Source organism: Chiloscyllium plagiosum, chromosome 3 (assembly GCF_004010195.1).
Source record: "Chiloscyllium plagiosum isolate BGI_BamShark_2017 chromosome 3, ASM401019v2, whole genome shotgun sequence".
Classification (NCBI taxonomy): Eukaryota; Metazoa; Chordata; class Chondrichthyes; order Orectolobiformes; family Hemiscylliidae; genus Chiloscyllium; species Chiloscyllium plagiosum.
The window spans coordinates 73,461,141-73,486,841 of NC_057712.1; the positions used below are offsets into that span (position 1 = coordinate 73,461,141).

At 41.2% G+C, this 25,701-nt stretch overlaps 1 protein-coding gene across 3 annotated transcripts in view; it reads left to right on the forward strand.

Moving 5' to 3' along the window:
- cep85l (centrosomal protein 85, like) overlaps nt 1–25,701 on the forward strand; it is a 299,535-nt gene that overhangs the window by 155,995 nt on the left and 117,839 nt on the right. For all 3 annotated transcript variants that reach the window (XM_043684467.1, XM_043684463.1, XM_043684471.1), the window contains exon 3: nt 9,711–10,537. In XM_043684467.1, coding sequence (XP_043540402.1) covers nt 9,711–10,537 — 827 coding nt within the window. The remainder of the gene's footprint in view (nt 1–9,710; nt 10,538–25,701) is intronic.

Sequence of the window (25,701 nt, forward strand, 5' to 3'; positions counted from 1 at the left end):
AAGCAGGAGACAACAGCTTCGCTTCACTTGGAGGTCGCCACTGATGATGTTACCCAGCCAGGTAATGAAACGTCTGGATATCAAACCTACAGCTCAGCGAGCAAACCTACACCCTAAAAATGCCACACAGCCCTCCTCTCTTGCCTCCCTTTCTCTCCTTCCTGTAGCATTTGTATCCTGGAACATTAAGCTGCCAGTCCTGCCCATCCCTGAGCCATGTTTCTGTAATTGCTATGATATCCCAGTCCCATGTTCCTAAACATGCCCTGAGTTCATCTGCCTTCCCTGTTAGGCCTCTTGCATTGAAATAAATGCAGTTTAATTTATCAGTCCTACCTTGTTCTCTGCTTTCTCCCTGCCTGCCCTGACAGTTTGGCTCGCTTCTGTTCTCAACTGTATCAATCTCAGATTGATCTCTTTCCTCATTATCTCCCTGGGTCTCACTCCCCTCACCTTTAATCGTTTAAATCCTCCCGAGCAGGTCTAGCAAATCTCCCTACCAGTATATTAGTCCCCTTCCAATTTAGGTGCAATCTGTCCTTCTTGTACAAGTCACTTCCACCCTAGAAGAGATTCCGATGATCCAAAAATGTGAATCCTTCTCCCATACACCAGCTGCTCAGCCATGCATTCATCTGCTCTATCCTCCTATTCCTATCCTCACTAGCTCATAGCACCAGGAATAACCCAGATATTACTACTCTCGAGGACCTCTTTTTTTAAAAAATTCCTGCCTAACTCTCTGTAATCTCCCTTCTGAATCTCAACCTTCTTCCTTCCTATGTCATTGGTTCCAATGTGGACAGTGCCCTCTTCCCCCTTGAGAACATTCTGCACCCTCTCGAGACATCCTTGATCCTGGCACCAGGGAAGCAATACACCATTCTGATTTTTCACTGCTGGCAACAGGAATGTCTGTCTGTACCTCGGACTAGAGAGTCCCCTAACACAATCGATCTCGTGAAACCCAATGCACCCGTCATTGCATTAGAGCCTGTCTGAATACCAGAAACATGGCTGTTCTCAGACAGAAAAATGGCAGCTGGATTCACTTCATCGTAGGAGAGGGTCCACATCTGTCTTCTGGCTGTGGGAAAGCCTTCCTCGGTTCAGAGGAGGGCAGAAAGGGAAAGGGAGACATGGTATTCCTGGTTGTTGCTGCGGGTTGATAATTAAGGTTATTAGGTGAAAGTGAGGACTGCAGATGCTAAAGATTAAAGTCGAGAGTATGGTGTTCCAAAACCACAGCAGGTCAGGAGCAAGAGAATCGATGTTTCGGGCAAAAGCCCTAATGACGTTACTGCTGAGCCCACTGCAACTCAGTCATAGCTCAGGGTTTTCCCTCACCTCCTGAAGACTGCCCACCTAATCCTGTGGGGCTTTGCAACAACTTCACAGGGAACTGTTGCAGTGGGGAGGTGGTCTTTCATAGTCAGGCACATGAGTGACTTCTAACTGCCCTCTGAAGTTGCTTAAACAGTCCACATAAAGCAGCTTAACATATCAGTGGCTAAAAAGCTGGAGATTGAAAATAAATGCAAGTTACCAACTTTCCAGACATCTTGAGAATTGACTTAGAAATCTCAATCAGGAGGAAACACCAGCCACCCCCCTCTACCACCATCACTGAGTCTCACGTCATCAACATCATGGGTGCATCATTGACCAGAAGAAGCCAAACTAGACCAGTCATACTAACTCACTTCCTGATCCTGTTCAAGCCTTTCGTCTTGCTGCAAGGCCCATCAACAAAATGTAGAAGAATACTTCTTTGGAAATGTGCCGCTGTGACCCGTTCTCAGGAAAGTGTATATCATCCAGAATAAAGTATCTTGCTGAATCTGTTCCTATAGCATTGGCCTCAGTATTCAGCTTTACCATCACTGCCGTGTGCAATGTGGTTGTGGTATGATCATCTGAAGGACATGGCGGGGAGTATTTTGTTCAGTTAATCGAATGCTGGATAATCGAATGCTGGATGATATAGTTTAGCCAAGCATCAGGACTTGTGATCTTGCTGGATAATCCAAAATTTGGATAATTGAATGCTGGATAATCGAATGCTGGATAACATAGTTTAGCCAAGCATTTGGGAATTGCGATCTTGCTGGATAATCCGAAATTTGGATAATCGAATGCTGGATAATTGAGGTTCCTCTGTACAGAGTTGACGGTACCTCAAAAAAAAGACAAAAGCAGCTGTATCACAGAAACCACATCACTTCCAATTCATACACCATTGTATGGACCTATATTGCCATTCCTTCATTATCATAATTCAATATCCCGCAATGGGAACACCACAGGGCTGTAGTGTTTGAAAGAGAAGACCATCCATTTCCGGTCCAAGTATTTTAACAAGGGCAGGAATTATATCCTGGCTGGTGTCACTGATATCATAATAAGAAATAAGAAGGAAGAATCACTGCTATTCCTGATATGAGTGACCTTGCCTTATTGTCACTGGCTTTCACAGTTGCCGTATAGCAAACCTAAAGTGATAATGCGTGATAAACAGAGGGTGTTGGTATTTTTTTATTGGTGCACTTATGTTTCAGGACACAGATTGCAATGTTTTTTCTGAGAACTAATATTGAAATTGATTGTGTTAGATACAAAGTCTGCAGGTATGACAGGAAATAATAAAGTGAACTGTGTGGTGTACTTCTGACCCTATGAAAAATGTGCCAAGTTTTGAGGCCAGTACTGTACATCTCTCCGAGAAATTTTGCCACACCATTAAAATGCATAATGTGCCTTTGTACTGATACACTGTATCTTGTCTGAAACCAGTGAGGCATAGTTTTACACTGTAGCAATAAATCACAAACGAACAAGCAACACTTCAGTGGAATTGAAACTGTTCATTAAGTCTGCCCGTTTCTGTGTGTGTTTTAATTTCATCATTTGGGAGCCATTATGACATTTACCCAATTGACTAATGTCATAATGGCAAATTGGTTGCTGTATTTTCCTGCATTGTAGCATTAATTGTGCTTCAAAGGCAGTTAATTGGCTGTAAAAAGCTTTGGGATATCCTGAGGAAGTGAAGCATCCACATAAATGCAAGTTCTTCCTTTTAATCATTTACAATTTTCAAATCGTTTGATGACTGCAATATGAAGGATAGAATGGGAGGTAGGACCATTACCAGAGCTCTGAATTTTATTTTGCTGCTCACGAAAACTCACACAAGCTCTTAGTAACCAGAGTGATGAATGCCATGTGACACAAAAATGAAAGAAAATTCAGAGAAATTAGATTTTGGAGCTTAATTCCCCGTGATAAAGCATTGTGCAATGCATTCACATTAACTTACCTTGTGTCTCATTTTCCTTGAGTTGATAGCTTATTTCTTTCAAACAGATTAACTAATATCTGAAAATTGCACAAAGCCCACTTTCTGTGGAAGTGTTGAATAGAAATTAAAAGGCCTGGCAACCACTTTATATTATCGAGCTAGATTGAAACGGGACACTCTGGCTAGGAGTTTGTCATATTTGGAAAAGAGTCATTTTTAACTTATTACCTGGAAAGCTTCTCTTCACAAATCATAGTGAGTTTTCTTGTGCTATCATTCTAAACCTGTCTCATTAAATGCCCCAGTGGAGCTTCTCTCATCCGTTGCTAACCTGATTCTCCCACTTGGCATAATCCAAATAGCTTGCTCTGCTGGGGTATCCCAGCATTCCTAGAACTGGCACCATCTTTAAAAGTCTCATGCAGCTGACAAGCGCAGTCAGCCTAGGGCTGCCCTTACGGTTTGCCATCCCCTTCCCTCAGGTCTGGCAATAGAGACCATGACACCAGGTCCTGCCAGCCTGGTCCAATGTTGCCACCCGGGTTGGTGTGGTTTCAGCCAACTGGAGGAATGCCCAGCACCATGTAGGAGGAAGGTCAATGACCTCACCTACTCTGCCACTGTCAGTGCCACCATCTTCTCTCTGCTACCTCAACAAATCATTCAATCTCTGCTATTGCACCCATCTTCAACTAAGACTCATGCTTTACTCTTCTCAGCTACAGCTAGCATCGCTCACAGTCACCCACCCCGTGCCCCCTGCATGACCTCTGTGCTGTCTATTCACTCACTCAGCATGGTGCTGTACAACAACATATCCAGCCCCTTGACTAATGATTGTTGCCCAGCATGGCACGCTGCCTGGCTTTCTATCAGTGCTAATTTGTAAGGCAATACTGTGAGACTTTGAGCTCTGGCTGAGGGGGCAATGCACAAAAAAGCAAGGCAAGGCATGGATGCTGTGAGCCTTGAGGTGGGTTAAGATGAGTGAGTGTTAATACAGTAAGTGAATCGTCCTAAGATGTAACCTTATCCAGTCCATGAGCTGGATGTCTGTCCCCACCTGTAAAGTGTCAAACGATTTCATTGTCACATGTATTTAACAGTAAAATACAGTGAAAAGCCCTTATTTGTCACTGCGATTTGGTGCCATTTTGAACAATTTAAGAATATGGAAGAAAAAGAAATATCGCTTCAAAAGAATCCATTAGTCCTGAGCCAGCATCAACGATACCTGCATCACCATCCTGCTGCCATTACTTTGCCGACGTCTTCACTAGATATAACCAATGTTGAAGTCACCAATCCTCAGGCGCCATCTTTCACTCACTAATGTCTTTCCTCACTAATGTCGCCTCCAGCCACTGATTCTGATGCCAGGTCCTGTGCTCGCTTCCGAAACATAGGTAATGGCCCACTCGAAATCTGTGCTAGACCCACCCACCTCTACACTGGGCCTGCTTGAAGGCCACGCAGAGTGCAGACACTTACTGTAAGTGAATCGCAGGTGTGCCATGAGGATGTGGAGAAGCTGTCAGATGCCAATATGTGTAATGTGAGATGAATGCCAATGCTGTCTGTGGAGTGTGCCCTGAGACGTTAGCACCAGGTGTCCAAGATAGAGATCCGGAGGAGAAAACAGTGAGCAAGAATCCTCAGATATCTGCTCTGCCTTTCATGTAAGGAATTCTTGGCATCTAGTCTCTATCTGGCGTGGAATGGGAAACTGGCTATAAATGAGACAAGATTAGATAATGTTAACACTGAGTGATAACCCCCGTTCATAGATCTCCCATCACTCATTATCAAGAATTTGTTCAGAATTCAGTTGGAAAATGTGACTTATTGCTCATGATTTGGTGAAAGACCTTGCTAGACATTCTTCAACCATAGCTGTATTCCTGATGAAGGACTTTTGCCTGAAACGTCGATTTTCCTGCTCCTTGGATGCTGTCTGAACTGCTGTGCTTTTCCAGCACCACTCTAATCCAGAATCTGGTTTCCAGCATCTGCAGTCATAGTTTTTACCTATTCTTCAACCATAGCCCATGTTATTCAAGGCCTGGAAGAGCTCACCCATTGAGTTGATGGCCTGTTTTACTTTCCTTCTCTTGTCAACAGAAATAAAAGATGCACCTCACAAATTAAATATCATGTCCACAAAACAATAGGACTAAACAGTCAAAAGCTATATATACCTTCAGTTGTGACATGTAATTTTATTACATTGCAAGATGGAATAGATGCATTTTTGTACCTTCGAATTAATTTGTATACCAGAAGTTGTTGTTTATATATTGAGAGGACTGGAGTTCAAGGATGCAGATTTATGTTATACAAAACTCTGGTTAGGCTCCACCTGGGGCAGGTCTGAGCACCACAACTTGGGAAGGGTATATTAACCTTGGAGGGAGTAAATCAAAGGTTTACAAGAATAATACCTGGTCAACAAGGGGCCAAGTTGTATGGTGCGATTTTACAGATTAGGTCGGTTTTCACTGTAGTTTAAAAGGTTAAAGGTCATCTTATCAAAGTCTTCAAGCTATAAACAGGAAAACACATGTTCGATAAAGATAAACTGTTTCCATTGATTAGAGATTCTAGAACTAAAGGCATAGTTTGAGAATTAGGGCTGGACTGTTCAGATTTGGATTTGGATTTTAGATTTTATTGTTATGTGGACTCAAGTACAGGAGTACAGTGAAGATTGTATAATGTTACCATCCATGATGCTACCTTAGGTATTACCTAGTATTAAAAAAAAGCTTAGGTTACGGTAGTAAGAGAAATAGTTAAAAAGTTAAGCACTACTTCATAGAATAGCAGAAAAAAAGGAAATTGGTAATAGCTAAGATTAAAGTATTTTGTAGTTCAAACTAGGAAAATAAAGGAATAAGTTCAAAGTTCAACAGTCATTGATGAGTCGTCTGCTTATCTCATTCCGCTGTCTGCTCTTGCTGCCACCTCAGCAGATACCATCATTTTTGCTGAAACTGCCCTCATCTGATCTCTCCAGGTGTATCGGGAGGATCCCAGGCAGGATCCACTCACATACTGAGCCGAGACACCACCTTGAGCCACTGAGAGACCAGCCAGCCAGCTCAGGAGAGATGTTAGGAAGCACCTCTACACACAAAGGGTGGTAGATGTTGGGAATTCTCTTCTGCAAATGGCAGCTGGTGCTCAATCAGTTCACAGAGTTAGAGCCTCGTCACAGTACAGATAAAGGCCATTCGGCCCATCACATCTGCACTGACCCACAGAAGAGCATCCACCTGTAACCCCACATTTGCCATGGTTTTACCCATAGTTGTTAGTTTTAAATCTGCCACAGATTTTTTTGTTAAGCAAAGATATTAACAGATATGGGCCAAAGGCCATATGAGTGAGGCGACAGACTACCCATGATCTCATTGAATGGCAGAACAGGCTCGAGGGGCTGGATGAAGGGCTTTTGCCTAAAATGTTGACTCTCCTATTCCTCGGATGCTGCCTGCCCTGCTGTGCTTTTCCAGTGCCACACTCTCTCCTCTAATCTCCAGCATCTGCAGTCCTCATGTTTGCCTAGAGGGCTGAATGGCCAACTCCTGTTTCTGTGTTCTTATATATTTATGCAACTGAGCAGACATTGGTCATGCTGAAACGTTTTAATTTATGTATGCGAAATATGAAAAATTCACAGTGCTCTGAAATTCTGAAGAGTCGAGGAAACAAATTGGAACTGCAGTCAGCTCTATACTGATGGTTTTGTTGGCAGAACAAAGCTGCAGTTCCCAGGTTCATCACCAGAGGGCATATTTTGCCAGTAATGCTGCAGAAGTAATGGAGTTTATTACTGCAATTTCTAAATATTGTGGGACTGAAATGTCTATCAAAATACCAATTTATCTCAAAATATCATAGCATTGTAATAGCTGTAAGTATATTGTTAAATATTTCCTTCCTGTCCAGCATTTTAATCTTTAAAGCTCTCACTTCTTCCTCACATTCTATACAGTTCCTTGTTTGGAGGTCAGTGTTTGTTAATTGGATTTCCCTTCTGCTTTTTACACTTGATAGGTGCCATGGTTTAATTCCTTCTTTTGTCAAGCATCCCTGTTCTTGCCGAGGTTTTTGAGTACAATGGGAATTAAAGCTCAGGGGGATATGTGGGAACTGGAGGAGAGGTAAAAGATAAACTGTGATTTTGCTGAGGAGGCTCACAGAGTCATAAGGCTAATCTGAGCCTATCTCTTCAGATCTTCACCAACAGAGTAGGAACTTACTGTGTGGAATATATAAACAGGAACAGATCAGTCATTAATTCTGTTCTGCCCCTAGTAATCATAGCCAGTTGCATGGGAGAACCAAGACTGCTCCTAAGCTGTTTAGGCACTTGTTCCTGCATTCAAAGAAATCATGGGCTGCATTTCAGAGGTGTGCAAACTGTTCATCTCTGCCAGCTTCAGCTGTCCTGAGAATACCAGTCCAGCACATTGCTGGTACTGTAGGAAGAAACATGAGAACGATCAGGCACATTCAGAAGATAAACTGTGATTTTGCTGAGGAGGCTCACAGAGTCATAAGGCTAATCTGAGCCTATCTCTTCAGATCTTCACCAACATTGCTGGTACTGTAGGAAGAAACATGAGAACGATCAGGCACATTCAGAAAGGAAAGTCTCAGGGTTTGAGAGTGGGGGAGAAATGTGAGAATCCAAGGAGAGAGAGCTTGGTGTGGGGGGAGGGGCAGTTGGTTTTGGAGATCCGGCAGTATGGAAAGAAGTGCTGGTGAAATCTTAAGGGGGGGGTGGGGGGGTTGCTCCCAGCCATATGCAGGGCTTGTCTTGGTCAGTTGTGCAAACCCAATTTCCATCCTCCTGTCTCGTCGGCCATAAATTAATGGATTTCCCACTCTCCTAGTGGATAGACTATAGGCTAAGCCTAACCCACCTTTAATTATTCATGCAAGCATGGCAGGTTGGTGGGCAGCGAAATGAGGTGGGGGTCAGCAGAAGGGTGTGAGGGAAGGCCAGCCAACATATATACATGCCCTTGTTGTCGCAAACGTGTCCAGTGGGGGCATGTAGGATGCAAAGCCATGGTCGATCTGTGACAGAACTTCATACATCTGCTTCTGTGCTACACTCCCACCAGCCCTATACCTTCTATTAACTATTTCCTGTTAGTTTATCAATCCGAAATCCATCAATCTCAGAGTTAACATCATCTGTGTATCATCTATCGTTTGGGCAAAGGTTCCAGATGTGTCCCACCGTTATGCTAGAGATATGTTTTCTATCTTCACTCTAATTTTCAGGCTGTATCCCCTCATCTCAGATTCTTCAACCAGCAGAATTCCCTAAAGAATTGCCTTCAATATCTAATTGTCTATTGTCCAAATCACCCCTAAACTTTCTGAATTCTAGGATTTGCAACCACTTTTAAAAAATTTTTATTCTCCTTGCAATTTAACTCATTTGAGTAATTCTATATAATTTCAGCAAGTCTTCTTTGCACTCCCTCAAATGTTAAAATATCCTTCCTGGAGTGTAATGCCCACCAGAATGGACAGAATATTCTGGATATGGGTGACAGCACCCCCCTGTGGAGAAGCTTAGAAGCACATGGGGAGCAGCTTCCATGGTTCTGTGTCAGCTTTGGAAATGTGGGATCCACAAGTTGTTGTCAGTTTCAGAGGAATAAAGACAATGAACAGTGCCAGTTTCATTGCGTGGCTACCATAAAAATCCAGACCAATGACTTGGCCAAAGTTGTGATTTTACATTAAAAAGTAGAGCTGAGCCATGTTACATATTGGCGACAGCCACTGAGTCACAAAGAAAGTTGCAGACTCCGCTTCAGAGATCTGGGCATAAAGTCTTGGCTGGTATTCTACTGCAGTGCAGAAAGAGTGTCTCACAGTCAAATTTGCCACCTTTCGGATGCAACCTTCTCGGGTGGACATGATTTGAAGGAGGCAGGAGAATTTTCCCTGTATCTGGCCAATGTTCATCCTTCACCCAGCATCATCAAAGCAGCCTAACTAGCTATTTTCAGGATGCTGTTTGTGGAACATTTGTGAATGTACTTTTACATGTTTCTTACTTTATAGTGAGTGAAAACACTTTAAAATGCTTTGTTGGTTGTGATGTGCATTGGGATGTATTGAAATTATGAGTTTTTGCAATATTAGTGCCAGACTTCTCTGCTTTTTAAGCACAATTTCAAACCCCTCTGCTTTGTCAATGTTTATTACCAATTTAGAATCAATTAAGCAATTAAGCTTTGGATTGGTTATGGTTATTACACTTTGTTCCAATGGAGGTCTCTTTCAAAATTGAAATGCTTCAAACCGTCCTGTTTTCAATTATAGTAAAGTTTTTTCTGCTGTTCCAATGAATTGAGTATTTTTCTCTTTTCCTTCATAGACCACTCCAGCTCAAGTGGCATCTCATCCTTCAAACCAAACCGATCTCACATTACCATCCCCACAGCCCATGTCATGCCTTCCACCTCCAACTCCTCTTCAACTAGACCTGGACATCAGGACGGAGCTGCCTGCACTAAATATAACATAACCTTGTCACAGTCTGGCAAGCCAAAAAACCTTTCTACACCAAAAACGATTTTAGATATGAAGGATCCCAGACCTATCAGGAAATGGTCATCACTGTCCAAACTCTGTAGTGCAGAGAATTGTAACCCTGAGTGTGGGGCTGCTGGGAATGTGGATTCATTAAACAATATGGAAGATCGATCAAACTACAATGTGGAGCCAAATGCATATGGAGTAAATGTGCCAGACAATTTTACATATCAGAAGTTGGAATGTTTGAGGAGTGAAGACACACAGAGTTGGAGCACATGTTCCAAAGAACCCACGCAGAACCTCTCTTCAGTTTCTCATGGAGGATACAAATATGAGAACTTTTGTCGAGGTGCTGGGGACTCTTCTTTTCCAGCTACAACACCCAACAAAAACCACTTAGATTTCAAGTTCAGTGCCTTACATGCTGACAAAACGACCTCAGCTGACTGTGATGCTTCTGGAAAAAGACACAGTTTTAAGTCATTGGAAAGCCAATCTGTTCATGGGACACCAGCCCCATCATCCTTGAGGACTCAGTTGTGGCTTAGTGACCAGATGCAAACCAATTCTCTTGACCTCAGATCTGCTGAAGGATCATGTGGTTTTCCTGTTTGTCAACATAAACAGCACCCCGAACAGTTGAAACGAGAATCTGATTCAGTCCAGGTAAGCATTAAAAAAGGAAGTATTGCTTCCATGTTGTTTTGTCCCAGCATTGGAATCATAGTAATGATTGAGCAATCATCGTCAGGAATTAATGTGTGAGAAGTTTTTTTTATGCTCAAAACAACCATTCAATTAGTGTTCAGTGGCCTATTTGTTCACAGAGACCCTCATTCAGTATTTGTGAAGGTGTCAGCAAGTAAAATGAGCCCATCAAAACTCCCTTTGACATCTTTACTGTAACACAGCTCATTTGTGGACCAGACTCAGTGAGGGAATATCTTTGCCTCCTCTCACTAATTGCACACTTAAAACAAACCAAAGCAATCTTGTTAGCCTTTGTCCAGATGATTAATAATCACTATCTTGTCTTATTATAGACAACAGCTTTGTGGGGAGGGAAAACGTTGATTTCAGATGTGTTATGTTTGGCAAATACAAAAGGAAAAATGCAACCAAGAAAAATATTCTGTGACTTCTTTTTTAAAATGCAGAGCTTGTTCGGAGCTGTCCGTGTGTGAAGCAATAATTTCATCACATCACTGTTGCCAAAAATATTTTCAGACATCTTCACTCTTTCCTAGAGGTTAATGTACATTAGCATGCAGTTCTCTGGGTTTAAATCCAGCTCTCTTGTGCTATGCCCACATGTCTTTCATGATTTTTGAGACCATCCAGTAAGTGTTCACAGCTTCATATCTGTGAGCAATATCTCAGGATTACTTGTTCCTGTCCTCACTTGAGTGTAGCTTTGAACTGAGTTCAGGCAGGATTGTGGGTCATGGCTAATTTCCTTTCATAACGCAGGGGCCCTGAAGTCAATCATATTGTCCTTACAACTGCTTCTAATCAGGTTCAGCTAAGTGAGCTAAAGCTAAGTGTCCATTCAGGTATGTTGAAGAATCTGCATTGTTCGGTAGCCATACACACGTGATGCATTTATGTGCAGACACATCGGACCGCTACACATTTCTTACCAGTGCTTATTATAGTTTGAATAAATGGTTTGGTTTTCAGAACAGCAAATGAGTCATCGTTCCATCATATGAGCCTCCTAAAAACAACCTGATGATCATAAACAATATCCCACCAACCACCTTAAACCTTAATCCATATGCTTCATTAAGACTTTAAATAATTTAAGGCCAATTCCCAGTATGATACATATAGCAATGAAAACATGTAACCTGCTTGATTGAGCCAGAAGTAAAGAAAATGCAACTGAATGTTTTGTTCAAATTGAACTTGAAAGGGTTGAGAAAGGATTTATAAGGATGTTGTCAGGGTTGGAGGATTTGAGCTATAGGGAGAGGCTGAACAGGCTGGGGCTGTTTTCCCTGGAGTGAGGGGTGACCTTATAGAGGTTTATAAAATTATGAGAGGCATGGATAGGATAAATAGACAAAGTCTTTTTCTTGGGGTGGGGGAGTCCAGAATGAGAGGGCATAGGTTTAGGGTGAGAGGGGAAAGATATAAAAGAGACCTAAGGGGCACCTTTTTCACGTAGAGGGTGGTACATGTATGAAATGAACTGCCAGAGGAAGTGGTGGAGGCTGGTACAATTGCAACATTTAAAAGGCATTTGGATGGGTATATGAATAGGAAGGGTTTGGACGCATATAGGCCAGGTGCTGGCAGGTGGGACTAGATTGGGTTGGGATATCTGGTCGGCATGGACGGGTTGGACCGAAGGGTCTGCTTCCGTGCTGTACATCTCTATGACTCTATATAGACAGGCAGGAAAGAGTCTGCGGCTAGTCAACAATGATTGACAGCACAAAGAATAATACTTCAAGAATTTGGGCCAGATTTGCAATAAGTAGCTTGAGTGGATTCTGTAGGCCTCACTTCAGATTAAATTATTCAAATAGTGTCAATTTCATTCTGGGGATGTGGGTGACACACACAGGAACTCAGGAAATAAATCAGAGTCAACAGGGCTGGGGGAACAGGTGAGTGTCAAGGCAGGCTGCTTAGAAATCTTGCCTCAATTCTCTGTGACCTTGTCCCACTTATAATAAGTGCATCAAAAGTACAATTACAGCTTCCAAGAGGGCATTGGATGCTTATTTGGATCAAAATAATATGCAAGGGAATGGGGGAAGAAAACCAGGAAATCGGCAGTAGGGTAATGATTCCCATTTGGAGAAATTGAGGACTACAGATGCTGGAGATCAGAGTCAAAAAGCGTGGCGCTGGAAAAGCACAGCTGGTCAGAGAGCATCTGAGGAGCAGGAGAATCGATATTTTGGGCATAAGCCCTTCATCAGGAATGAGGTGGGGGGTAGTGGGGAGACGCACGCAATTATCTGAGAGATAAATGAGGTGGGGTGTGGGACTGTGGGGGGAAGGTAGCTAGGAAAGCAGGTGGTGGAGTGTTGGTGATAGCTCGGAGTGGAGGGTGTAGTGGATAGGTGGGAAGGAAGATGGACAGGTGGGAGAAGTCCAAGAGGGCGGTGCCGAGTTGGAGGGTTTAATCTGAGCTAAGGTGGAGGGAGGGGAGATGAGGAAATTGGTGGAATTGACATTAATCCCATGTGGTTGGAGGGTCCTAAAGCAGAAGATGAAGCATTCTTCCTTCAGGCATCGGGTGGCTAGGATTTGATGGTTGAGGAGGCCCAGGACTTGCATGTCCTTTATGGAGTAGGGGGGGGAGTTGGTGGGGCTGTTTGGTGCTTGTATCCCAGAGATGTTCTTTGCAATGTTCTGCAAGTTAGCATCCTGTCTCTTCAATGTGGAGGGGACCACATCGAGAACAACGGACAGGTAGATGAGGTGTTTGGATGTGCAGCAAAATCTCTGCCAGATGTGGAAGAATCCTTTGGGATCTTGGATGGAGGTGAGGAGGGAAATGTGGGCGCAAGTTTTACACCTCTTACGGTGGCAAGGGAAGGTGCCGGTTGTGGAGGGGGCGTTGGTTGGGGGGTGCGTGGACCTAATGAGGGAGTCGCAGAAGAAATGGTCTCTGCAGAATGCTGATAGGAATGGGGAGGGAAATACTCATTTGAAGAGCTACTGCAGACAGTGGACTGAACGGTTCCCTTCTGTGCCTTAGGTCTTCTGATTCTGTGGTTTAGGCCCTTCAGCCCTCATCTTTCACATCCTCTCACTCCCTTCAGCCACTTCTCGTGACACCTCAAGCACACCATGCCAGTGGGCCATAATGAGCCCTTCGGGTTTACATCAGTCCTCATTATGAATGCTTGGCCAAATGTCCAGACTAATAAAAACATGATCTCAGCAGGATTCAGTTTTGACATGTAGGTTGACTTGCTGACTTTGCCTGATTGACACCTCTGAATACTTGTAATAAGTTGTTCTTTCTGTGATCTCTTTTGTCATTGTCTCAGTGCTTACGTAGACGGTTAAGTAATATGAAATGTTTGTTTATTGATTCTTCATAATGGTCTCTCTAATAAAGATTTTTATAGGATTGTAGGAACATCAGTTTATTTCCCAAAGAGTCTTTTTGAATGAGTCTTTGTTTATCTCAGTATTTCCACAGCTGTCATCATTAGTATGTTTCATTGCTTCTGTATATAGTGTACATTTGAGTGAATGGGTAATGAAAAGAACATGGGTTAACATTGCGTTTGCGTTAAGAGTGGGAAAGGCCATGGGAGTGCCAGCATGAGCTGACAGTGTGCTGACATTGAGGCCAGGGATGGTGTTGGGGGGCATTAGATGGCACTGAGTTGGAATGGAGGGTATAGAGCAAATGGGGGGCTGATTGGAGGGGCATCTATTGGTATTATGTTGGTATAGAATGGCCATGAGAAGTGACTAGGGAACATGGGTTAGATTTTTTGAGTTTACCTGCCCTTATTAGGTTCCCTGTTTCAGATTGTGATGTGTGATTTCTCTGAGAATTCCTTCAAAATCTGTGGGAGTGCCAGGAGCTAGTTAGGTCGTGTGCAGAGTGCAAGTTTGCTAGCCTCAGCATAATCCCATCCCTGTGGTATTATTAATGGGTTCAGTAATCCCAGAATCACTCTCAAGACATCCTGTTTCCATGAATATCTGATCCCTAGTGTAGGGTCAGGTTGCACGTCAGTTTAACCAATATTACAGTCACCATTTAAGGACATCGTCGTCCATTTTAAACCGAGATGAGGAGAAATTTCTTCACCCAGCATGTTGAGTCTGTGGAATTCTCTGCCACAGAAAGTGTTTGAGGCCAAAACATTGAATGTTTTCAAAAAGGAGTTAGATATAGTTCTTAGAACTAAAGGAATAAAAAGGTATGGGGAGAAAGCAGGAGCATAGAAAGGTGGAGCAGGTTCAAACACTGAATGGCCTTCTCCTATTTTCGATTATTTGACTTCAAAGGGTTTTTACTAATATATTAAGGACAAAAGGGTAACTAGGGAGAGAATAGGGCCCCTCAAAGATCAGCAAGGCGACCTTTGTGTGGAGCTGCAGAAAATGGGGGAGATACTAAATGAATATTTTGCATCAGTATTTACTTATGGAATCAGTATTTATCAGTGTATATGGAAGATACAGACTGTAGGGAAATAGATGGTGTGATCTTGCAAAATGTCCTGATTACAGAGGAGGAAGTGCTGGATGTCTTGAAATGATTAAAGGTGGATAAATCCCCAGGACCTGATCAGGTATACCATGAAACTCTGTGGGAAGCTAAAGAAGTGATTGCTGGGCCTCTTGCACAGATATTTGTATCATCGATAGTCACAGGTGAGGTGCCAGAAGACTGCAGGTTTGCAAATGTGGTGCCACTATTTAAGAAGGGCGGTAAAGACAAATCAGGGAACTATAGACCAGTGAGCCTGACTTCGGTGGTGGGCAAGTTGTTGGAGGGAATCCTGAGGGACAGGATGTAGATGTATTTGGAAAGGCAAGGACTGATTTCAGGATAGTCAACATGGCTTTGTGGGTGGGAAATCATGTCTCACAAACTTGATTGAGTTTTTTGAAGAAGTAACAAAGAGGATTGGTGAGGGCAGAGCAGTAGATGTGATCCAAATGGGCTTCAGTAAGGCATTCGACAAGGTTTCCCATGGGAGACTGATTAGCAAGGTTAGATCTCATGGAATACAGAGACAACTAGCCATATGAATATAGAACTGGCTCAAAGGTAGAAGACAGAGGGTGGTGGGGGAGGGTTGTTTTTCAGACTGGAGGCCTGTGCCCAGTGGAGTGCCACAAGGATTGGTGCTGGGTCTTCTACTTTTTGTCATTTACATATATGATTTGGATGCGAGCATAAGAGTTAGTAAGTTTGCATATGACACCAAAATTGGAGGTGTAGTGGACAGCGGAGGGTTACCTCAGATTACAACAGGATCTGGACCACTTGGGCCAATGGGCTGAGAAGTGGCAGATGGAGTTTAATTCAGATAAATGTGAGGTGCTGCATTTTGGGAAAGTAAATCGTAGCAGAACTTATACACTTAATGGTAAGGTCCTAGGGAGTGTTGCTGAACAAAGAGACCTTGGAGTGCAGGTTCAGCGTTCCTTGAAAGTGGAGTCGCAGGTAGATAGGATAGTGAAGAAGGCGTTTGGTATGCTTTCCTTTATTGGTCAGAGTATTGAGTACAGGAGTTGGGAGGTCATGTTGCGGCTGTACAGGACATTGGTTAGGCCACTGTTGGAATATTGCGTGCAGATCTGGTCTCCTTCCTATTGGAAAGATGTTATGAAACTTGAAAGGGTTCAGAAAACATTTACAAGGATGTTGCTAGGGTTGGAGTATTTGAGCTATAGGGAGAGGCTGAACAGGCTGGGGCTGTTTTCCCTGGAGCGCCGGAGGCTGAGGGGTGACCTTATAGAGCTTTGCAAAATTATGAAGGGCATGGATAGGGTTAATAACCAAAGTCTTTTCCCTGGATTCGGGGAGTCCAGAACTAGAGGGCATAGGTTTAGGATGAGAGGAGGTTTAGGATGAGAGGAGAAAGATATAAAAGAGACCTAAGGGGCAACATTTTCACGCAGAGGGTGGTATGTGTACGGAATGAGCTGCCAGAGGAAGTGGTGGATGCTGGTACAATTGGAACAGTTAAGAGGCATTTGGATGGGTATATGAATAGGAAGGGTTTGGAGGGATATGGGCCGGGTGCTGGCACGTGGGACTAGATTGGGTTGGGATATCTGGTCGGCATGGACAGGTTGGACCGAAGAGTCTGTTTCCATGCTGTACATCTCTGACTCTATGACTTCCAAGGACAGAAAATGGTGATGTGGCCATGTTTTGTACATTTATCCATGAACTGATTAGTACGTTAATTTGACATTTTGTAGGTCAAGTGTCGCAAGGTTTTTTTGCAGTATTCTGAGATTGAGGACATATCTATGAAGGCAGGTAAGCTGGCCATAATGATACAATTCAGTCAGTAGTCTTTGATTCCTGGACTTGTTGCAAATGATGGAAAAGGCAATCTTTAGTGATATAACCTACTCAAGGGTTCTGAGGTGCTGAAGTTGAACGAAATAATTTATTAAAATTCCAGCAAAAAGGAAGGAATAAAAGGAAAAAAAATGTAACTTCCACAGGCAACAGTGTGAATTATTGTCAGCATCATGAGTGCAGGATAGATCAAGCCTTTATCTTTCTTGTTTATATCACACAGATGAACAACATTTAGATAAGTTACTAATATTAGAATGATGAATGATGTAAATTTTAATATTGAGCAGGAATGAGATTGCCACAATAATTCTGGAGTGAATCAGGTGACATCCATGTGAAATCTTTTCTTTCCACATTGCCATCTGTGCTTAATTGTGACATTATTTCTGTGAAATGTGAAAAATGCTGCAGAGATGTTGTGATATAAATAACATTGTCATAGAAACCACATAAATTACTTAAAAGCCAAAAGGACATGTTGTTCATGGTGGTGGGCAGTGAGATTTCTCCCATTCAGAAGCTCAATATTTAAACAATACTTGCATATTAACTAGCTGTCATAATGAATGCACAGTGAGATCCACTTAAACGTTTTACTGGAAGAACACTGTGGTCTCATTTGATGCTCAAATTTTGTGTTTTCAATGATCTCATTAGCAATTACAGATTTTATTAAAATATTCACAGACATAAACAAAATGGCCAAAGGGAATTGAAGTGAATCACTGAAGGACAGAAGGGTGTACCCATGCGAGTACTAACTCTTCAACTGGAGCAGTATTAGGCTACCACCCGAAATCGGCAGCTTGTGGCACTGCCAACATGCTGCATTCAGAAGCTGAACTGTGCGACAGCCTGGAGCTGCCAAATAGGCATCTTGCTGCAGCATTTGGCTGTGGTATGGCTGGAAATCTCCCACATGGTGCTGCCTGCTATGGCTGGGGTATATGTTGAAGGGGAGCGAGAGGGGATGCCACAAGTCTGGCTCTTACTTCTTCTGGCTCCATTAAAAATCAAAATGTCAAAGTTATTTTGGAATATTGTGAGTGTTAGCAATATGCGTGTTAAAGCATGCATGAAATACTCTCAGTATTTAATTGAAATGTTAAAAGGTTGATATGTTTGTTAAATTTCTGGGCAGAAATCATGTTAATGAGTTTATTCCTGATTTCTGAGTGCACAATGACAAGCTAATAGACTCCACTACCTTCCTTTCTCAATGCATCCCCTTTGATTTATCATTGTGGAAATATGATAGATAAAAATACATGAATAATATGTGTCTATGAGTTTATTCTATATTAATGTAAAAGTACAACCTCTTTCTATATTTGGAATAATTCCAAGAATAATAAAGCTCTGCCATCACATTTTGAGCAGGACATTTTTGCATCAGCTTAAATATAGTCACATGGGGGACTGGTTCATTTAACATGGATTGAATTCCCTGGATTGGTTCACCCTCCCAATGTTGGTCTTAATTCCAGGTCAAGGAACCAGAAGTAGACCTGGACTAGTGTCAGTTTCAATGTTCTTGGAGGTGACTGCTTATGAATGATCCTCAGTGACCCCAGGATATTTAGGAATGGTAGGCAGACTAGGTAATTGGAAGCCCCATTAGCAGGATCCACAACAATGTCCAACTGGTCGATCCACTGGGAAATGTAAGAAGCTGCTGAGGCTGATTGCTGATTGCAAGGGTGCCACAAAATAGAAGTTCCTTCTTAAGCATTGAGAAAAAATGCATGATAACAGCTGACAGGCCACCTCCATGGAGGGGGAGCCCTCCACAGGGATTTGGCTGTGACTGTCACATGACAATACTGTGCGGCGGTGGCTTGAGTAATATCAACAGCTTGGAAACTACCAACAGCTCAATCAAAGTGCCCCCAATTGGTCCATAGATGGAATTGTGTGGTTACCCTCTGCTGCTGGGCCTATAGTCCCTGCTGCATTAATCTAGCCTCCACCACTTTTCCTCAGAGATGATAACATGCCAGACAGCTGATCAGGTGTGCTATTTTGTAACTCTGTTCGCGGTCTGGTTTCCGAATTCCATCTCCGCACGACAAGGAATGTTTACCTCCTTAAATACCTTGATAAATTTTATAAATATTAGTTGACCCACAGCATGAGTTGCCAAAGGTGAAATAATTTATTGAACAGAGAAGCATGACCTTAAAGAATAAACATTCGAACATTGGTTGTTTGCAACCACTAGTTGATCAGTCAGGTTACCCATGGTGACAGATGCTCCATCTATTGTAGTTTGAACTTACTGAGTATAGTTTTGAAAATGCTAATTTCTTCCATTATCTTAGATGGTGTGATAATGTCATTATGACACAGGTGACCAGTTTGACAGACCTTGGAAAGTATTGTTCAGACACTGGTCCACTTCTAAGAAAAACACAAAGATACTGCAAAATTCATTCAAAACCTCACATTTGGGGAAACAATTTGGATACTGCAAGTGTACATTATTTCTATATCACAAAATGTATGTGCCCTTGCATTTAGAATCCCTTCATGCCAGGGTGGGGAACCAACAATTTACTCTAGTTAACTCCTAACATATAATCTTAGCCATAAAGGTTAGGCACCTTACAGTGCTGACACCAAGACATTCTAGTGGCCTATTTTTAGTGCAGGCATTTACAGATGCTTTGACTTGAGCTGTAATGCTGCAAATTAAGTGAAGTATCAAAATTAAATGAGGCAATGTCGAAAGGCTATCTCCTCTAGGCACAAAAAGCCACAATATCAAATGTAAATGCTCCCTACCAATAAAGGGTTAGTGTTGTGCCCTTACCATCACTAGCTGATGTGCTTTTCCAAACATCAGAAGCTTTAAAAGTCCGAAATTCAATTACAAAATACAGATAGCAAATTTATAAGATTAATTGTGCAAATATTACTGATTTGTATCTCTGATGCTCGATCACAGGAATTTACCTCACAAAGTGAAGATTTCACAGTATCAGAATACTCTCAGTATTTTCCTTGCGTAGTAATGTTACAACAAAGATCACCTAAAGTAAAAAAATCTTCATTTTTGTTGGATGATCTCAGGAGGCAACCTACAAATACATTAAAAAAAACTAATAAGCATTATACCGACAGTTAGGTTTCCATGAGGTGATCATGGGTTAAATTCTTAAGTCTATTTTTGAACGCCTCATATCGCTCAAACCGTTTCCTCGTAAGACTGTAATTTGCATTGCAGATGAAGAGGATTTGTTCAGGATGTGTTAACTTGAAATGCTTTAAACTTAGTGAAACAGGCACAAAACTTGAGTCTTCTTGAGTGTGATACTCTTATGCCCTTTCAGCTTATTTAATTGAGGCAATTGGTACAGACTCCAACTTACAATTAGTTTTCATCTAAATTATCTTAGTTCCAGTTGGGGGAGCTTTGGCTTCAGAATGTCGGGACGATTAAAATCACAGTTTGAAGTCCAAAGAAATGACATCATTCTTCATTCGGCTTAAAATGTAGAACCACAGCGTGTTGTTATATGCAATTGGAATTTGCCTTCTGGTTGCTATTTACTCCAAGTGAAAGTCACAGCTTGAATGTCAAAGGAATGACATAACTTTACATGCAGCTTAATTTGTGGAAACAAGGATATCTGTTCAGAGTTTACCTGCTGGTTGCCATTTACTCCAAACTGAATCCAGAATATTAGGCACTATGCACATTATAAATATTTTTCAGAATTAAGACTAGTTTGAAATCTATACTGAAATAAATCTACCCGTCACAGTCAAACACTACCTCTGTCTCAAGCTATTTCATAAATGAGGAAGTCATGATATGGGAACGGGTGTCAGTCTGTGTGGGGAGAAATTAAAACAGGTGACCATCAGATTTAGTTCAGTGCAGTAATTAACAGTGCACAGAAATTTTCTTCCATCTTAACTATATTGATGTTATATTTCTGAATATTTGGCTTAGAAATTTCACAATTCTAATATTGAACAGTGTGTACAACGTTTAGATCTATAATGGTGGCATTTTTCACCAGATTCAGTTTTAACCATTTTCCTGATACGTTGGAGCAAGCGTACACATTTGAATGATGGGAGTGGTGAGCCTTTGGAATTCTTTACCACAGAAGACTGTTGAGCCCAAAATGTTGAATGTTTTCATGAAGGAATTAGATATAGTTTATGGGGCTACAGGGAACAAAAAGTATGAGGAGAAAACAAGAATAGGGTACTGAGTTGGATGATAAATCATGATCATATTAAATGGCAGAGCAGACTTGAAGGGTTGAATGGCCTACTCCTGCTCCTATTTCCTAAGTCTAAGAATGATACACTTAAGATCTACAAATGAAAACCTGCATATTATTAGCTAATATCAATCAATTCTAATTCCATGTATTTTCAACAGTATAGCAATAGCAAATAATGTGCTTATTGAGGATGTTCATTGAAAATAATCATACAAAACCTATTTGAATATATGCCTTAAATGGTTTGTCCAGGCAGCAGTTGGAGCATTTTAAAAGAAATAGCTATTGCAAAGGTCTTAGGGGAAATTGGAGAGGCCAGTAGATCTCAGGGTTCTTGGCTCCATTTTGTTTGGATTTTTCTTTCCAGATCCAAAAGCAATAGTAATTACACACGGTCTTTAGTAGGTAGAGTTCAGTGGATGAGAAAATCACATGAGTTTAACAATAATAAACATCAATAGTAACATAACGATAATTAGAAGGAAATTCAGGATCAGACTGAAACCTCGGTTGTTTGCCAAAGAATCCATTCTGTCTGTTGCCTTGCACCAGTTCACCCACAGCCTTGATGATGTGCTGTGAATTAAGTTGTATCCCTCGTTAGGAACTACGGATGCTTCATTATTTTATTGTCTGAAGCACCTACGTTGTCATTTCCATCATCTTGTACTTTTCCATTTCCCTGTTGAATAAATAAATAGTTGTCAGACTCTCTACATGAGTGCAAAGGACATATTCCTAAAATTCAACTGTAAATTGACAGGTACCAAAGAAGGGCATTAAACCTATTTACAAATAAAATTACATTTCAGTATGTAATGTGCATTGATTATGTTTTTAAACTTCTGATAGTGTGTAAGTATTTTATATCACTCTTGTTGATGCCTTAGGAGATTGTTTTAGCTTGAAGCTGCTAATAAAAACAAGTTATTGCCATTGTTTATTTGTGTTACGTTTTGTTAAACATTTATTAATGGCAGTTTTTTTTATCTGAGTTGTATCTAGTTGAGAATTCAGAACCCTATTTAAATTCTGGTTCAACTCTACCAATGAATCTTTTACATGAAATTGTTTTTCTTGCTTTCTCTCTCTCTCTCCCTCTCTGTCTGTCTGTCTGTCTCATGCTCCATCCTTCCCCATTCCATCCCCATCACAACTAGCCAACCAACATAATTAGTTGATATAAATTTTACCATACGTAGGCTAAGCCTTCACTCAAATCCTTTTATTTTGGTGGAAGAAGCTTACTGAGGCTGAAAGGTTAATGCTTTCCAGACACACTTTCATTTGCTACCATATAAAGACATTTGGAAGGGCTCATGTTTGAAGTGGAGGTAGTTTTCGCTCTACATAGGGAGCCATCCAAAAAACAATTCAATGCTTTATTTTTAAATGTAGATGGATCAAGATGTTGACCATTTAGGGTAAGTGTAAAGTCTTCTTGTAGCAGGATAAATAGGAAACATGCCATAATATGTAAAACATCCATTGTATGTCAACTTTCCAATAATAATATACCATAAAATTACTTAGAGTTTATATGCAAATATGGTGTTGTAAACGACTGTTTCTGTTCTCTCAAGGTAATAAATGAATATGTTTTTCTTGTAATTCTGAATTCTTTAAAATCGCACACAGGAGTCTGCAACAACTTCTATTCACAGTATGAGGATAAATGACACACTCTTAATAACATTCAGTTATTTCCTGCAATATCATGGATTAATAGGCACACAGACTTTCCCTGGTCATTTCATAGACCACATTAGATACAGATTAACTGAGATCTTAAAAAAAATGCAACTTTGATTTTTTTTTAATGTCTCATTACATAACAATCCAACTGTGGGAACATCTAGATCCGAATTTTTGCTCCAATGAAAAGGAAATTGTCTCAGTGAAAATGGCAACCGAAGCCTGAAGCCAAAAGTTCCATCCCTGGACCTAGTTCCCAACAATTTTTTAAAGCGGCTTTTAAATTGCAAATCTCTGATTTATGGATGCAGTTGCACGTGTTCCAGTGAAACTGCCTAAGACAGATCTAATTTCTCCAGATGAATGACCAAAACACAACTTATATACTTTAGATCAAGTAAGAGAAGGTGTGAAGCTTCTGGGTCCCCTGAGAGGGTTAGGAGAGGGAAGGGATGCTTTTGCATATGGGTCTGGGATACCTTTGGGACAGTTCAGCTGCTGTTTTGAAGTGGTGAGATGTTCTTTGAGATTATTCAATGCAGGCAGGAATGTATGCTTAAAAAATGCAAAAACTCTTTGGAATTGTCAAGCTCGTCAGAATTGTTATGAGAGGTAGTTGAAAGATATTGCTCGCAGTATCGAAAGATCAGTGCTGATACCGGTCTCCATCTGTTGACATAAAGCCTGATGGCTGTGTTTGCAGAATGAGTGCCATATGACTAATTTCACAGCCTTTCATTATTGTAGTGGGATGCTAATTAGTTCATAGTTTGATTGACAATCTCAAGTGATTATACAGGGGAATATGAATTCTAATGCTTTTTTAAATATAAAGAATTAAAGAAAGCTAAATAAAATGCAAGCATTTTATTAATTAGTTTTTTTCTTAAAGAGCAAATTCATTAATATATACTGAAGAATTTTATTTCATCTCATCATTGGTCCTGAGGTCCACCCATGATAGATGATGAGAGTTGGCAAAATAGATAGAAGGGAAATGGATGGTGAGTAGGGTGCATGGGTCGTCATATGTTGGCATTATGTTGGTGTAAGGATTATAAAGGTTATAGTGTGAATGGAAGACATGGGATGGAATGAAGTTAGCATAGAGACCATGTGGATTGGCAGAGGGGCATAGCTTTGCATGGAGGGCATTAGAGTCAATAGGGATTGCTAAGGGGCATATATTGGAATGAAGAATATGAGGAGCCATGGTGATGAATAGGGAAATAGGATAGTGTGAGTTGGCATTGAAGGGTCAGGGGAGTCTATCAGGCTTCGGGGATGTGAAGTGGTGAAGAGTTATTTTAGTTTTATACTTTATTCATATCTCTGACAAATGACTGGAGCTCTTGAGACCGGTTTGTCAGTCTGTCTCTGTACCTGACTGCTGCCACGATACCCATTATCACCTACCACACCCTGGCCAAAAGAAACTCTGACCTAGCGCACTTCTCCACAGTTCATATTTGCACATCTGGGAATTGCCCTCACTCTACACCCATGGCATGATTAAGTTAATTGCAAGCTTAAAGATTGAATGACAACATTAGATATAAGATTAGTTTGAAATATCATACCATTATAACTGAACTAACTGATTCCTTTTAAAATTATCTTCTGATTTGTATTTGAATTGTTTCAGATCATTATTTTCATGATGTTTTCAGAAAAGCATAGCTCTGCATTATGTGACACTAATGAAAAAAGGTTATCTTGTAGAATTATGAAACTACAACAATATTACAAAGATAGACATGCTGCAAAAGGTTTGTTTACATGCTGCCACAAAGCAGCTAACTTGAAGAATGAGAATGATACCAACCTGACCGATTAGCAACACTAAGATCAGTCAGCTGATGTATCACTGTGTTGTTTTCAGCCACATCCATTGAGCATTGGGTAAGGACAGACTTGAATTCAATTGTAAAGTTCCCTGTTGACAGGCTGTTCATACCCACATCTGAGCTTTTAGAAGAGGGGTAAAGGAAGGAAGTTGTAATTATGTCACTTTATTAACTATACTAACTCTGATTTGCCAAAACAAAACTCTTGTATATAAGTATTTACATTAGAATTATACAACGAGAATGAAACAGAGAACAAAAGGAATATTGAGTATTGTTTTACTATTCAACTAAATGGGGAGACACTGAATGAATACTTTTCGTCAGTATTCAATCAGGAACAGGACATTGTTGTCAATGTGAGTACTGAGTCACAATTAAGTAGAATGGATGGCTTTGAGGTATGTAGAGAAGAGGTGTTGGAAATTCTGGAAAGGGTGAAAATAGATAAGTCCCCTGGGCCTGATGGCATTTATCCTAGGATTCTCTGGGAAGCAAGGGAGGAGATTGCAGAGCCATTGGCCTTGATTTTTATGTCCTCGTTGTCTACAGGATTCGAATGTGGCTGGATAGAGTGGATGCAGGGAGCATTCTTTACTGTGTATGTGGATTTCAAAACCGGGGCAGAGTCTCACGATGCAGGGTTGACCACGTAGGATTGAGAGGAGGTTAAATTTCTTCACTCAAGAGATAGCAAACCTGTAGAATTCTCAACCACAGCAGACTGTGAAGGCCAAATTACTGAACATATTCAAAAAGGAGATAGGTTGATTTTAAGTTTCAAAGGCATCAAAAGGGTATGGGAAGAAAGCAGGAATATGACATTCAAATGGAGGATCAAATATGATCATACTGAATGGTGGGGCAGGCTCAAAGGCTGATTAGCATATTCTTACTTTCTATGTTTCTATCTCTTGTTTCCTGTATGGACCCACCTCTATCACTCCAGATAGATAGGATCCTATCTCCCATTCTCCATTGTCTGCCACCTCTCAATGTAGCCCTCCCCTCTGT